The sequence below is a fragment of the Diachasma alloeum genome, unplaced genomic scaffold, assembly GCF_001412515.2.
Source record: "Diachasma alloeum isolate Michigan unplaced genomic scaffold, Dall2.0 Dall_scaffold_00183, whole genome shotgun sequence".
Lineage (NCBI taxonomy): Eukaryota > Metazoa > Arthropoda > Insecta > Hymenoptera > Braconidae > Diachasma > Diachasma alloeum.
In genome coordinates, this window is record NW_021680349.1 from 2,139,665 (window position 1) to 2,156,658 (window position 16,994).

General features: G+C 35.9%; 2 protein-coding genes across 2 annotated transcripts; both read right to left on the reverse strand.

The window, feature by feature from the left end:
• Positions 1 to 70: 70 nt before the first annotated feature.
• Positions 71 to 9,194, reverse strand: LOC107046598. Its single transcript, XM_015269251.1, has 7 exons — positions 9,097 to 9,194; positions 8,934 to 8,976; positions 8,614 to 8,820; positions 3,477 to 3,661; positions 2,222 to 2,435; positions 1,526 to 1,762; positions 71 to 266 (listed from the first exon to the last, which is right to left on the reverse strand). The coding sequence occupies exons 1-7, from the start codon at positions 9,192 to 9,194 to the stop codon at positions 177 to 179; spliced, it is 1,074 nt and encodes a 357-aa protein (XP_015124737.1). The 3' UTR covers positions 71 to 176.
• A 1,075-nt stretch (positions 9,195 to 10,269) lies between these two features.
• LOC107047004 (predicted GPI-anchored protein 23) lies at positions 10,270 to 16,653 on the reverse strand. Its single transcript, XM_015269733.1, has 8 exons — positions 16,632 to 16,653; positions 16,243 to 16,430; positions 15,959 to 16,092; positions 15,037 to 15,156; positions 13,128 to 13,407; positions 12,438 to 12,631; positions 10,702 to 10,836; positions 10,270 to 10,627 (listed from the first exon to the last, which is right to left on the reverse strand). The coding sequence occupies exons 3-8, from the start codon at positions 16,058 to 16,060 to the stop codon at positions 10,532 to 10,534; spliced, it is 927 nt and encodes a 308-aa protein (XP_015125219.1). The 5' UTR covers positions 16,061 to 16,092; positions 16,243 to 16,430; positions 16,632 to 16,653; the 3' UTR covers positions 10,270 to 10,531.
• Positions 16,654 to 16,994: the final 341 nt, after the last annotated feature.

A 16,994-nucleotide genomic window follows, 5' to 3' on the forward strand; every position in this document is an offset into this window, starting at 1 on the left:
ATTCCCGGGGAATCCCCTAAGGGCATTTTTTTCTCGACGAGAGACGAGAGATCTAAACTCCATGTGCAAATTACTATTAACATTATTATATAATAACATGGCGAAGCCTGTGGTGCTGTACAAATTGACAATTTATGTCACTGAATATTTACAGAAGTTATCGAGGGATTGATTTGTTATACGTAAGCGTTGGGGTTGTCTGCGAGGGAAGTCGCTATGCTCTTTCCTAGGTCCTTCTTGAATTCACGAATACTGACTTTTGACCCCTGAAAATTAAAGTGGATTTTGTTATTAGTAGTGAATGGGAACAATGTATTTAAACAAAACCAATTCAGTAGCGAAGCGGTAAACCGGGTTAAGTCGATTTTGACTATTCGCCAGTTTTTGATGAATATCCAGAAATCTAAAAGAGAGAAAAATTTTTGTCGTGACCATTTTTGTACAGCCAATTGACGGTTACAAAAAAGGTCATGAGGACAGTTTTGTTATCTCTCTCAGATTCCGAGATATTCATCAAAAATGAATTTCATATAACTATGTATATGTTATTATATGTTAATTCGCTAGAAAATTCTATTGAGTTGTTTCTGAACTTTCTACTACTTCTGGTCAATTCTATTAAAAAATTCAGCAACTTAACACCATGTTTCTTTCAATAACAATCAGTCGCGAAGCGGTAAAACAGTTTAAGTCGATTTTGACTATTGGCAGTTTCCAAAAAATACCTCGAAATTTAAGGGAGATGAAAAAATTTTCGTTGCGACTTTTTTGTAGCCTGTAATCCGCTCTACAAAAAAGCTAGTTACGAAAATTTCCCGATCTCCCTTAAATTAGGAGATATTCCTCGAAAACTCAGCTAAGGGCTCAATATCGACTTAAACCGTTTTACCCCTTCGCTACTGAAATGTTAAATGGAAGGTACGCTGTAGACAAAATCTGTGAAATTTTATTTTTCTGTACAACTTGTTCTATTAAGATATCTTCTACAGAAATTCCTGCGCTCGAAGTTTCATTTGGTCTCACCAAATATTCGTTCCATTAATAGTTAACGAATGCATGTTTGAGGAGCCTTGCTCGACTCGATTTTCACTTTTCAAGTGAACCATTCGTTAATAGTTAACGAATCTCCTTTGGAATAAATGAATCATTCTATCAGTGTATAGACACTTTTGCCCGTTGTGAACCCTGTCATATCCATTTTGTTTACACCGAGACCTTCACTATTGAACCGATCCCACACTGATAGAAGGGATTAGTTATCGTTGACGAATGGATTTGATTGAAGACGAGGGTCTATTCGGTCTCACCAAATGTTCATTCGTTAATAGTTAACAAATGCACATTTGAAGATCCTCGCTCGACTCGATTTTCACTTTTCAAGTGAACCATTCGTTAACTATTACGAATATTATTTGGTCACATTCAACCCTACCATTCATTAATAGTTAACGCATCTCCTTTGGAATAAATGAATCAGTCTATCAGTGCAATATTTTCAGCGTCGCCGCGAAATAATTCCACTCACATCAATGGCATCTTTCCACTCAATATTAAACAGTCTAATAAGCCCTTTGAGATTTCTCCTGATGGTGGTGGCAATGCCCTCCGCAGTGAGCACGAATGGAGCTTCAGTAGTCGTTTTTGTGCCGTTACTAGGCCCAGTGGCCAACGGGGTTTTCGCCGTCGTCGTCGACGGGGGGGTAATCGCTTTGTTAACGATCCTGATGATCTCCTGCACCGTTGACACTGTGTCGCTCAAATCCTGCGGTGGAATCACGGGTCATTAGGACGGGAAATACACGGGCACAATGGAATGGAACATTGTTACTAGTGATGCCGTCGAGACTACACGATAAATTTTTTGGACAGATCATCACTGTCTGAAAAAACATAAAAAGTTTTGGAATTGGATCGGTGCATCTCGTCACGATTTTTTGAGCACTTATTTTGCCCGGGTCTCGACTTTTTCGTTTTTTTCCTGTTTTTATATCGCCGATATCGATAAAGTCACGACAAAGTTACGACAAAGTCGTAACGATAAAACCGGAAAAGTCGACACCTAGGCAAGATAAGTCCTCCCAAAATCGTGACGAGATGCACCGATCCCATGTTTTTCGAGATTGCGACGATTCCAAAACTTTTGATGTTTTTTCTGACCGTGATGATCTATCCAAAAATTTCTCGGGTCTATCTATCTATTAATGGCATCACTAATTGTTACCTCGAAGGCGATCTTGAAGAGCGACCAGAAGAAGCCTGGCCGCTGCTTCTTGACCTGTCTCACTACTCTTCGTGCTTCTTCTGTCACGTTCGCTCGGGATATCAAATGATCACCCAGGGCGTCCAATTTCACCATGTCCGCTGGGCCTTGCGCACTGGACAACAGTCTGTAGATTTCGTACTCGGCTTCTCGCTCCGTTTGACGGTCGTAAGCCCTTGAGATAATTCCCATTCGATTAATCGGGGTTTCGTCAGACAAAATAAAAAATTTATTGATACAAAATTCATGTTGTATTTCATTTTTTTTAACATTCGCCTTTCATAAATCAATGAGGGAAATTATTCAAACTTGAAAAGCCAATTTTTGCGGGTGAAATTAATTGTTTATAAATTATTTATGAAAATGGTGGCAATTTACTTCAATTAAATTTTTTTTATCATTTTCTTTTATTTTTTTTTGCAGGCAGTGGAGCTGTTAATTTTTCTTAGATTTTTCAAATGGTCAATTTTAGTAATGAATTAAAAAATTGAAGATATTATTGATATTTCCACTTTTGTTCAATACAAAAGAATGCGATTTTATTTTATGCGAAAGAATGCTCTTTTATTTTCGACATAAACCATAAATTTATCGATACTTTGATCCGAAACTTGAGATTCGCAAGAATTAACTATTATACTAGATGAACAGTCCAATCCATTCATGAAAGTTTCGAAAGAAAAACTTCATGAATACAATTTTTTTATTACCGATAAAAAATCAATAAAGAACCATAGAAGGGAAGGATTGATTTTTTCCTGTTTACTGGAATCTCATCAATATTTCTATGTCGAAATCGATTGCTCATAAATCATTTATGCTGTGGAGAAGATCTCGACCGAATTTTTAAAATTCTTTCGTACTTATTGGTCTCTGCGGTAATGGCCAATAACTACAAAACAATATAAAAAATTTATGGAAAAAAACGTAATTTTCGGAAATTAGGTTTTCGATCATCTCATAAAACTCCTGCAGATAGTGAGTTTTTTAATTTCTTTAAAAAACTTCAGATGTTTAATTCCAACTAAGAATGTCCAAAGTCAAGAGATTATTGACATTTCAACCTTTCTTGATTACAAAATAAAACAGTTCTCATTAATTTTCGACATTAAATTTCATTTCAGACAAGTTTTAGAAAAAAAACTTTACGGCTATGAATAATAATTATCAATAAGAAGTTAACAAAAAACAAAAGAAGTCAAGATTTGATTTTTACCTGTTTATTGGAAACTCATCAATTCTGTTATCCTGAACCCCCCTTTGATGATAATTGGAATTGACGTAATTATGATTGTAATCCTCAGCGGCAACAGATCGTTCCATCTTCTCCGATCTCACAGCCCCAAGTGCACAAACGATCACAAACAGTCTCTCCATATCCGCGAACATCAGGAAGCACTTCTGAAACAGGTATTGCCAATTTCCCCGGGGGAAAACAACTGAATTACGGGCTTAACTGCCGATTTAATACCTCCTATTGTCTCGTCCAATGATGAACAATCATAGTAAAGAAATTTTTTCCACGCTACACTCGGGGAAATATTGAAAACCGCGTGGATGATTACGATCCGAGGTGAATTCTTTCACTGATCGATTTCCTATGCGACCCTCAGTATTTCGGCCAGGATTATGAAAGAGTACGTGACGACGTCTACGTGACGTGAGCCGAATTAATTGATTCGTCGGTTTTCGGGCGGGGGAACCGGAAGATGTTATCTAATAATGAATAAAGATTTTTGGGGTTCGGGAATTTATTTGAATCTTGTTAACACACTCGTTAGTGAATGTCAGCGTCAACGAATGTTGTCGGATTCATTGATAACGTCATTTCCCAACGACAGATGAAAATCATGAATTTTTTATAACAATTGATCAATGAGGAATTTCAAATTTTTTTTGTTATTGACAAATCCAAATTTTTTTGTTCTCTTTGACGGTGATTTAAAAAATAAAATTTTCTGACTACACTGGTGGAGTTAAATTGAAATGTCATGGACAGTTCAGTAGTAATTTTGTTGGAGGGCCATTGAAATCGATTGAGGAGAAAGAATTATGGAATTTTAAGTTCTACTGGATATTCAAGGGAATTCCAAATTTTGAAGCAGCGAGGAGACATAAATTTCACAGCTTCCGTGTATTTTCAGTCTAAATATGAATATTCGATGTTTCAGGAAAATATTTACCTGAATTTAACGGATTTTTATTAATTTTTATAGGATTGAAATGAAATTATAGAATTTTTGTTGATTTCCCAATCAAATTACGAATTTTTAATGACGAAATTCCTTAAGATTTTGGTAAAAGGGATACTTGATAAAAATTTTCGAGAATAATACTGGAAATTTCCTCTGAAAAATCTCAGCAGTATATTAGAAAAACTTGCATTAAAAATTTACTTTACATTTAATTTCCATTTACCGAGTGGAAAATTTTTCATTCAAAATTAACTGAAATTCATATTTTTTATTCATTTTCTAACCAAATTAAGAATTTTTAATGACGAAATTCGGTGAAATTTCAGTAGAACTGATGCTTGATAAAAATTGTCCAGAAGTGTACTGAAAATGTCAGCTGAAAATTTTGAATAGTATAGTGGAAATTGAATGCCTCTTGCTAAATTCAGCTGAATTTTACTCCTAAAAAAATTGCATTACAAATTCATTTTATGTTACACCAAATAGAAAAATTTTCATTCGAAAAAAAAATGTTCGCAAATTAGTTCAATTCACCAATTATTCACCCAATATTTCATGTGATAACGCATGTTATGTTGGCACATTTTGTCGCCATATCGCAGCCACATGTTAGCTTCTCTCCCTATATTTGTCGACTTTCTATACGCAATTTCCGTGGCATTTCCGCGACCGAGATTTCCATCGATTACAGCGATTACGAACACGTAAGGGGACCAACTTCCATCTCAGACTTATTACAACGTTGCGTGCACCAAGGAAGTTCATTTCATGGCTCCTTTGACGTATTTTTCATGCCAAATGTTTGTTTTTAATCATCGAGAGTTGAAACAAATTGCTAGTGTTAACGCCTCTCTCACGATCTTAATAATTACTCGTTATTATTCCGTTAATTGTTTCACTTACGAAAATATATTTCGAGCCACGCGAGGTCTGTTGCAGTGACGGGATTGTGTAAGTGACGCGGAGTGAAGAATGATTTTGCCGGTTGAATAGTAAAACTGAGAATGATAGGAGGATTGGTAATCAAGACTCGTTTGTTATTTATATTTTTTTGCAGATTCGGATGAAGAGGCGACCTGAGATTGTGGGGCATGAACCCTGGACATCCTTGTAACACTTTTCGCAATAGAACATTACAGCTCGGGTGATTCAATGCTATTCTATCTATACAGTAAATTTAGAATTAATTCTTCATGCGAGCGTGTTTTTTTGCTGGAGTGTTAATCTCGATTTTTCTTCCAGTGACATTTTTTAAATTCTGCTCCAGATAGTTTGGAATATATTAAGAGCGAACTGGATTCTAGTTCAATGCCAGAACTGTCGACTGCGATGAGAATCTACTTGTCATTTTATGGGTGATTAATTGCGAAATTCATGTTTGCAATGATTAGGAATATCGTTTAATGAAGAAGACTGAATTTTTCATATGACGGTTTCACGGTAATTTTAGGAAATATTGCCTTGTCAATATAGGTTGTGAGATTTTCATTCTATTTATCTTTTAAACTATTAGAATTTTACCGGCTTTTTTCTCTAAAATAGCGAATTCTAAAATAGCGAAATCAATGGAAACGGTGAATTTCAGTTCAATATTTCGGTGAAAATGAGGAACACTGAAAATAATTAATGTGAATTGATTTTTTGGAAACTTGAAAATCGCTACTAAAACATATTGTCTTGGGCTGTTGCGATGGGCTTTTTCTACTTGAGTGGTTAACTCGCCTTCGGCTCAGGCGCCAAATAGGGATTTGTATTTCGGAATTTATTTTGAGAATTTTCAGCCGAATTGTACACTGTTAGAAAACAAATGAAATTTCATAGACAGTTGACTGAATTTTCACGACAGTGACACTGAATGCGATTTAGGAGAAGAAAAATCATGAAATTTCAAGTTTCACGGCAATTTTGGTAAAATTCCAAATTTTTATTTGAATTTCCAATCTAATATGAATATTCAGTGCCAAATTACATTGAATTTTTAGTGAAATCTGAAATTTCATGATTTCTCCCCCCAAATCGCCTTCAGTGTTACTGTCCTGAAAATTCAAGAATATATTTACCGGAATTTTCTGGTTTTCTACTCATTTTCAGGAAAAAATGGGATTGCAATTTACAGTTCTCTTTGATTTTTCCACGAAATTCTGAATTTTCGATGACGAAATTCCTTCAAATTTCAGTGGCAATTAAACTCGATAAAAGTTTCCAAAAACAATACATAAATTTCAGACAAAAATTTTTAACAGTGTTGTTTGGCAATTAATTAATGACGTACGTCATCAAAAATTCCCAGTGTGAACCCATATCCCACTGACGAAATAACCTCCGAGAGTTCAACATCTTCAAACCTTCTACAATTTACATAATGCTTTTCACGTGAATATTTGAACTGTCGAGTAGTGCTGATGATTATGAAACCGATGGTATAACACCTGAGATAAAACGCTGTATCTCTCTCGAAAAAATTTGCAGAAATTATTTTGAGGAACTGTTCAATCGGACTAATCACTAATTTCAGTTCCCCCCCGGAATTTCCTCGTTTCCGTACAGTGGGATTAATTAGTTGTGAGAAGTGAAACTTGTGAGATTTTAGCATTGTTGAAGAATGAGAGATGCAGCAGAAATATTTGAACTACGGAGAAGTGGCGTTCTGGAGAATTTTTAGGATAAGAATAGGGACACCTGTACGTGACGAGGTTTAATGCGACAGTTGGGGCGCATGGGTAATCCCGGAGACAGTCGATTCTGTTTACTCGCCGTAAAAATCGTAAGAGCATGTTCCAATGTTATGCAATGCCGGTTAAACGCTTCGCAATCCACACGGTCTAACTCTGTTCAAGTTAATTCTCTTGACTTTCGATTGTAATCTCACTGACCGGCATAATTTAAAATTTGATAAATTGAATAACTAATGACAGAATAATCTAATATTCCATTAATTGTAGGTTTATCTCTAAAGCGAGTGGTTTTTAAGATAATTTAACCTTTTTCAATTAATTATTTCAGGTTTTATTTCGGCTTGTAAATTTTGACAATGAAAAAAGCGATTTGACTTCATTATTCTTGCTTTATTCTTGATAAATTGGATGAATAACGTTAGAAAATAATGAATTGAATTCGTTATTTTTGGTAATTGGGGAATTATGTCTGAAACGAGTTGTCTTGGAGGAAAATGTCATGCAAACTTGTCCGACTAAGTCCCCAGCGAGAACAATCTTCATATTTATCCCTGGAATCATTCGTTATGAAGTAAATTTCATTCCTCCCAAATTAAATTTTGCACAAAATTATTATTTTTAAGACATGAAATCAATTTCCAGTAAAATTCTGAATATGAATAAATTCGTTACGATTCCAAACAAATGATTTTTATGGTTGAAAATGGATTGTTTATAAATTATTTGTACAAAATGCTCACGATAATTTAACATTCGGAGAAAAATCCAAAGGGAACTATGTTTTTAATTAAGATAATTCAATCGTTTCTAATCAACTATATAAATTTATATTTTGACTTGTGAATTATGTGGATAACAAAAAATCAATTCCGCTCCATTATTTTTGCAATTAAAATTTCAACAGTAAAAAAAATCATTTTTCAACGACCACACTACAATTTTTACCTCAACTAAAATTCAGAGAAAATGCTCGTGATTTTCAAAAATTGTAATTTTAAATTATTTTATTAATCTTCTTCCGCAAGTAAACTTTCTATTTTTTCCAGATTACAAAAAAGGCCGCTAACCATTCAATATCGCGATTCAAACTCAGACCTGCAAAATTTAAATAATAAAATCATCCTGAAATGTCCGAAAACTTGGGGTCAAAGGGGCCCACATGAAAGCTCTAATGTTTGACTACGAAGGTACAAGAGCATTTTATTAAAGAAAAAATAGCCGAAGCACTTGGATATCTTTAAATTCATCTTTCAACTTGTGAATTTAAAATTTGGTGATTTGAACGAATAATAACATTAAATAACTCAACATTCGAGAGAAATCCCAAGTGAACTTCATTATTAATTAAGATAATTCAATATTTTCTAATCAATTATTCCAATTTCCATTTGAACTTGTAATTTATCTGCACAAAAAAATCAATTTCCTTCTATTATCTATGATTTATTCCAAAATTACCTTGCCTTTGCCTTACAATTCTTACCTCAACTAAAATAAACACCTCGAAAGCCGCGAAGGGAGTGATAAACCAGCCTCCAGACCACTCGCTAAATACGAGCAGAATAAAATCCCTCTTAAGTTCACCGAGTAAAAAACCAAAGTACCAATTATTCAAATTTTCTGGGAATAACTTAATGCCAGCGACACGCGACAGAGTCCAAGTGCATCTTGGAAGGCAGTTGGACCGATACTACGGAGATGAGCCGGCACAAACCCTGGGTATCGTGTTGGCCCTCAAGGTCGGCGACATTTTTCCTCCTCAAAATTATTCTTTACGAAATGGCCCCAAACAGCGGTATTTACTCGGCAATGGGCCCCCACCCGTGACCTGCACGATCTCTTCGTCCTTGGGACAAAAAAGAGAAGGAATAAAAAATAATGTGACATAATGTGTTAATTGCACGGGGTTCGAATTGGGTCAAGTGATTGACAGGTTGCAGTTATTTGGTTGTTTTTTTTTCGGTACCTTGATGCAGTTTGAATGCTTTCTTCTTTAGGTAATTTCCGGCTCCATCTCTGCGCACACTCGACACTCCGTCGGGCACAACTGCTCCGCTTTTCCATGAACACCTTTCTTTCCCTCTTTCACGTTTGAAAGATCATGCACTAATCGGCTTGGGAATGCACAGATGGCGGCACAATTACGCATTACTGCGGTTTAAAATGTTTTATTGATAACAAAAAAGAATTTAAGCACAATACCGGGGAGACGGGAAATTGTGGGAGAACCACTTCATTTTTCGCGCATTCAGATGGTAGATTATCTAGGTAATGAGTGATTTTAGATGGAAATAGGGGAATACATTTTTTATTGGAAATTGTCTTGACTGCAAAAAGTGTTTTATGAGGGTTTTGTTTGAAAGAATCTTTTTTTGGATAAATTCGGAATGGAAAGAAAATATTGACACTCACGATTTTTTTCAAAACTTCTGGCAGAAAGTGCAATAACTCTAGTCAAAATTACATTGAAATTTGAATTTTTATGAAATTAATAAACTTTAGGCATAATTTCTGAAATATTTTTCTCATACACACTTTCATCAGAGAATAAATAAAATAAAAGAATTCTCAGTTCAATTTAATAAAAATTAGCATATTTTTCGAGAAATTGGGGAAAAATTCCATTATTTCAAGTAAAGTTTGCTTAAAATCTTTAATTATTCAAATTCATGCATATTCTTTGAAAAAGTTTTATCATGCATTGTTTTCTCCTAGAATAAAAAACAAACAAAATTTTTCATTTGATTTATTCAATTAACTTTATTCATTTTGATTAACCGCAGACTTTTAAAAATACAAAAAAAAACGACATAAATAACTAGAATTAGTTTATCCCTAGGATTTTCGTTATGTTCTGTCCGAGGGAAGCCCTTTAATCGCAAATACGCCTTTGAAGAGAGACTTGAAGACGTCAAACATTTGCTCCGTGCATTTCACAGACTACTATTCGGGCATTCACGATTTTGTTAATGCTTCTAGTAGAAGATGCAATGACTTTAGTAAAAATTGTGGTATTGTTGTGAATTTTTGCTTAAAATCTTCAATTATTAAAAAAGCTTCCCCATGCATTGTTTCTCCTAAAATAAATAACGTAAAATTCTTCGTTTGATTTATTCAATTAACTTTATTCATTTTGATTAACCGCAGACTTTTAAAAATACAAAAAACAAATGACATAAATAACAACAAAAGGTACGTTGGAATGAGCAATAGAGGACGAATTCCCATGGCACCACATTACTCAATTTGATTATTCATAAACTAAATAACTTAGTTGATCCCTGCCCGCGTCATTGGTTCTCCCCGTGGCGGTCCCACGTCCTCCGTAAGGTAAAAAATATTACCGAGACAGTCGAGACCGTCCCTGAGCACTCACTAGAATTAATTTATCCCTATTTTCGTTATGCTCTGTCCGAGGGAAGCCCTTTGATCGCAAATACGCCTCTGAAGAGAGGCTTGAAGACTTCAAACACTTGCTCCGTGCGTTTCGCAGAGTTCTAGAAGCAAGAAAAGTGTCTCATCGCAATTCAGTACGAGAAATGTCAATGTAAAGAGGCAATCCTCCACTCACTTGTATGATTTTTCCCACAGCTCTACTGATACCCGTGATAACAGTGAATCCAGCGCCGAAAGCCTGTGGAGGTACATCCAGGGAGACTTTATTCCTATCGAACTCTGGAATGTCCTCCTCAGTAGTCGTTCGTATCTGCGAAGTTCAATAATTCACCAAAAATATTTAATTCACATAATCCCTGCCCTAAACAAAATCATGACATGGTATTGCGAAATGTGTGAATTCCTCCCCCTCGAATGAGCAAGAAACAGTGATATTATGACATGAACCATTGTATTCGATGAACGCAAATGAAATAGCGAAATTTGTGCGCAAGAAAATCATTCATTTTCACCATCGACGTAATCACCACTAGACTAGACTTATCATTAAACTAATAGTGCAAGTGGAGGCCTTGAAGGATTCAGGGAAAGGATTTCTGCGATATATTCAACACCATTCCATAATAAATGACGAAACAATTTCATATTTTTTTTCGGACTCACCGGAGTCGCCTAAAATTTATTTAAAAACATTGATCGAAACATTTTTAATTATAAAACAACACATCCATCGTTTAAAAATCATAATCTGCATCTGTCGTTTTTTTGTGCACAAAAAAACCTATTTACATCATATACACAGTGAAATCGTGAGCCCAGAAGTGCAGGTAAGCTCCACAAGTACAAAAATAGAGTGAGTCAGAAGAATACTTCGGAGGTACAATTAAAGTGTAATGGTAATTACAATTGAAGTGAGGGGTAATAGCTCGGTGGAGGGAGTGAAGGCAGAATTGAGCAAGGAGAGTTTTTAAAGTCGCACTCAGTAGATGGGATGAATGTTCAGGGCTAGAAATAAAAGAGAAGAGAATAATTTAGGGGGACTGCTGCTGATGGTCTCTTCTGGAACTCGATGGCAAGCTCGAGGCGGCTCCAAAGCTCATTATTTTATAACTATTTACCCGCAAAACGTTAGAGACACCTCGTGCTCAGATGGACTCATTACACGCACGAAAAAATATCGTAGAAAAAACTAGTGAATTTCGTAGAATATTGGATTGGATCTTTGGAATTCCACAGTTTTATGTGCAACACGATCTATTTTATAGAAAATATCAGTTGATTTTCATCTGTGAATTTTGTAAGTTGTTTCTACTCCATTTTTCATCTCTTTTCATTAAAAAAATCAAATAAAATTCTCAATAAAATAAGTTACAGAAAAAACATTAAATTCTATAGTTTTTTTGATAGAATATTTTCCATTGAGCATTTCTATTTAAAAAAATGCGCAACTAGTAAAAAGTTTAATAAAAAGCCAATAGAATTTTCTATCGAATTCACGATGTTTTTCTATGAAATTATTTCGTTCGTATACTAGTATAAAGAAGCCAAAAATACGTCAAATCGTCAATAACTACACGTCAATCACTATTTCAGTGGAATGAGAAAATCACTATCGATTTCATAAAAATAAGAAAAGAGAGAATGATTTTCTTATTCCACTTGCCAACGAGATTAATTCTACTTCCCAAATCAAAATATCCGGATAAATCTAGTAATTACAATCTCAAATCTACTGGGATATCTACACACCGCTGGGTTCTTAAAATCTAGAAAAATAATTTTCTCAGCAATACAAAAAGCACAAACTCGTAACAAGGGGGAGGAGCTCACTAATCAACGACTCATCAATCCTGATAATCGGTATTCCATAGTGACGTATTGTCTCTACGCATTATGGTCTCAATATCCTACCCCACCGCCGCCACCCAAATTGGCGAATGCCCCGAGATTTATTCCCGCACCAGCACCACCACTTGGCTTTATATCGTCATCGTTATTGCCACCGCTTAGACTTCCACTACTGCCGCTCAAACTGGTGAGAATACTTAGCGCACCTCCGGCTGAACCACCTCCTTCACCACCTGATCCTCCTGATGATCCTGAGCCTAAAAAAGTTTATTAAAAAATTTAAAACGTCTTTTTTCGAGTTTTCAATGCATTTGGAAAATTATGCTGCGTTTCTACTATTCTCAATTCCTCTTAATATTTAAATATCTTTGATTCATTATTAAATTATGGAATTACTAATCATTTTTTATTAATTTATTAACGAAGTGATGAAGAAAATAAATCAATTTCACTTAAAGATCAAATTTTTAAACAGCGGAATTTCTTTTAAAAAATTGTGAAAGATTTTTTGGAAATAAAAAATAAATTGAGCAAACGGATCCATTCGAAGTTCTTAAATATTCATGGAGGGACCATTTCACTCCTGAATTGACTAAAATTTTGTTTCTTTGTAGATAAATACAATTTGTTAATGTTCATGTCTGTCTTTACCGTTGTAAGTTAATTTGAAGATCATAAGATGTTTTAGAGATAAAAATAAATTGAAGTAATGGTTTCTGGTAATTTTTCTTATTGTTTTTTTCTCTCAAATACCTCCTGAAAGACCTCCAACAATCGAACTAAGAGGTGCAACCTTCTGTGCAACAGCCCCAACAATTCCCTGTGCAGCAGAAGAAACGAACGTTGTCGCACTGTTGATCAGTGGGCCGATGCCAGCACTGGCGGCCTGTACCTTCTTTCCCAAGATATCGCTGACGAAAGCACCTGTTGCCGACTGTGTATTATCAATACCGTAAATTGCGTTCTTGGCTTTGTTGGACTCGTCCAGCACCGTTAGGGCTTTCGTTTTGGCGTCCAGGAATGAGTCAAGTTTCTAAAACAGGTTTTTTAGTATTTATAGAACAGCCCTGAGGGGCTAGCGCTGTGCGGGGTTACTAAGTGGAGTGGTGACCACGCGGGAACACCTCGGAAAGAGGAATGGGCATTGGTGATGAAAAACGCAAAGAAAAATGAAATAGATGGAAGAAAAAACATATCTAAAAACCAAAAGTTTTACGGTAATCGAAAATTAAAATTTGATCGAATGATTATTAAACAGATCGATGCTGTGAGATATTTTTGGAATTGATATAAGACCTGCATCGGAATTTTGAATGTTTAGAATTTTTCTTATTCGTTAAAAAAATTCAACACAATCCGATTTTTCGTAGAAAATAAATTTTTTTGGTTTTAGAACAAATTTCTTAGTATTTATTAAACAGTCCTCGGGGGTTAGGATAGTGCGGAGTACTGACCACGAAGGAACACCTCGGACAGGGAGTGAGCATTGGAAATAAAAAACTCAACGGAAAGTAAACTAAATAAGAAGAAAAGCATCGTTAAATACCGAAAGTTATACGGTAATAGAAAATTAAAAATTGATCAAATGATTATTAAACAGGTGGATACTGTTAGATATTTTTCTAATTTATGTAATAGCTGCATCTGAATTTTCAATGTTTAGAATTTTTCTTATTCGTTTTAAAAATTCAACAAAAATGGATTTTTCATCGAAAATTAAATTTTTTGTTTTTCGAGCTAATTTTTTAGTATCAAATAAACAGCCCGCGGGAGTTAGGACAGTGCGTTGGTGGGCAGGCTTCGGTTTGGAGAGCTAAATTTAGCTGAGCGAGATCAATAAGTGGAGCGGTGACCACGAGGGAACACCTCAGAAAGAAGAATAAGCATTAGGAATAAAATATGCAACGGCAAGTAAACCAAATGAAAAAAAAAAAAATTTTAACCGAAAAGTGTCCGGTAATAGACAATTAAAAATTAAACCAATAATGAGCTACAGTTGTATACTGTGGGATATTTTTGGAATTTATGTAAAAGCTGCATTTGAATTTTCAGCGTTTAGAATTTTTCTTATTCATTTTAAAAATTCAACAAAAGCGGGTTTTCCATTGACGTCTAGAATTTCCAAATTCATTTCAGTAACTGAACATTAATTTCTATTGAACAATTAATAGATTGAGAATTCAGAACAACAATTATCTGAATTTCCCGATTTCCAATCATTTTCGTCGACATATACCCCTGAAAATTAAATTTCAATGAAAATTTCAGAAAGCGACAACACACATGGAAATTTCATGCAAATGAGTGGTCATTTAAATCGTAAAATTCTTTCACTTGACATTTCAATTCTAATATTCCCACAGTCTAGGGTCCGACTGCATGTGTTTTGGGTTAAAAGAGATTGAAAGTTCCGAAGAAGAATCCAAGATGTTACGAAATATTGGCTCAGTTTGAACGCGTCCTGCTTGGTAATATGATTGCTTAGAAAGTCCGAGGTAATTGACTCAAGTTACGTTTTTTATGCCCAAAGAGCCCACTGAATTGTTAACAATCATTCAAATTTTTCCAATTCATTATTCACAATGTAAAAATACAACTTGCACCCAACAAACGACTGAGCGAATAATTTCACGGTTAAAATCTTCAGAAATTATTCACTCACTCCGAAGACAAAACCAATGATTCCATTGGTGACTCCCAGCTTGACAATTCCAATTTTCCGTTTCTCCCTGTCCCCATGCTCGTCATCGGCCGCATCCCCCTGCTCCTCAAGCACCAGAACCTGTGGAAAAATAATCTCAAATTGAGAAGAAAAATTCCCCCGAATTCTCTCGCACACTCAATGATTTTTAATCCAAAAATTCATAAAAAAATGTTATTTGACTCGAAAATGCACTGATGCAACTGCAATGGAACCCAAGTGACGTAAAACCCCGTGGACACGTTCAAAATAATTCATGAGATCCCCAATGGCACCCGTGATATCGCCTGAACAATTTAGAAACCCAAATAAACAAATGTTGATTCAATACTCCTCTTTCGTTTTTCATCCAATGCGTTCCATTGATAAAGAACACCTGCCTTGACACGAATAATAGCCATTCACTATTTTTAATTCCTCTCTATTGGAAAGATAAATCGTCTCGCGATGGCCCGAGGCCTCCGGTGAAATAATTTTACGCAATTCCAAAGATCCTTTTTATTCACCTCCACACGATTTATCAGAAATAATTCCACGATATTCGATTACAAAATGAATAATTCATTCATCAAATATAAATCGCGAAATAGCGGCGAAATGTGTGAGTGTAATCGGCCGAAGTGTCACCGCAAATGCCACTCGATGTACAACTATTCTCATTGTTGTTAAAGTAAACCACGTGGACATTTAAAAACCCGGAGACGAGAAACGTGTCTCGTCGAGTCTGAAAGGACTGGGCCCCAATGCAGCCCGGGTACTTTCACTCTCGACTCGAACACACTCCCGGGTTCCTCTCTCGATGATCAAAGAAATTAAAATGAATTTACCATAAATTAAAATCACTCATCTCAACGACACGAATGACAATTAATCATCAACTCACCTCGTTAATGGGACTTATCTCATTGGTCTCCCTCTTCACAATCGGACTGCAGCCGGCGAATCCCAGGAGCACGAGCGCACACAATACCAGAGACAGTTTCATCTTAATATCGATATTAATATTCTAAGAATTTCCTGTTGACAATAATTTCAATCACATCTAGAGAATTTCGAAAAATCGTGGCTTCAATTTATTTATTCGCGTGAACTGAGGCGGTGACTCTTGCGATTGTGCGTTGATGAGTGGAATTTTTAGGGCAGTGGAAATAAATGTCTATCACTTACTAGAGTTTACCGAGTGTCACTTGAATAAAGTCACTAGTGCGAGAGTTCAGGAGAGTTCGATGCGTGCCTGTCGAGGTGCGAGACTCGTTTGTGGCCAGAGTGGCTGTGGAGACCCCGATGGTATCTTGAAAAACCCAGTGAGCGTGATTGGGGAAGGAGCACGTCGCACACGCGCCTCAACTCCTTTTCTGCAATTCCGAATGAGTGGATCTGAAGGATAAGTTTTTTACTGACAAAAGGCGAGGGCTGACGCCTCCCCTTCGGAGTTCTTTCAGTTATCGATGACATGGTAGATGGGATTGTGGGTTATTCAGATGGGTTTTATTTGTTTGGCGAGGTGGGGGGATGGCGAGGATGAATGTCGGTGGGCCGCTAATTGGGGATTGTACCTGGGAGCTGTCGGAGCGGATCGAGGGAGATGAGTGGAGGCTGCTGGAAATGCTACGCCTTTAAGAATGCCCTGGCGGGTCAGGGTAGGGGAGGATTTGTGGATGTGAGTCGCGCTTTGTTTCAGGAGCTGGTGACGGGTTTTTGTCGCTTGCGGTGTACTTGGGAATTATTTATTATCGGTGGAGAATCTGGAGGGGAAGGGTTTCTGTTTATTTGAGGAATTCAGTAGCGAAGTGGTATAAGGAGATAAGGGCATTTTGAAAATAATAATTTTTTTTTGCGTGAATCACAGTGAAATATTAATTTTCAAATGGTAATAATAATATTAGGAACACTTATCTCCTTTTACCACTTCGCTACTG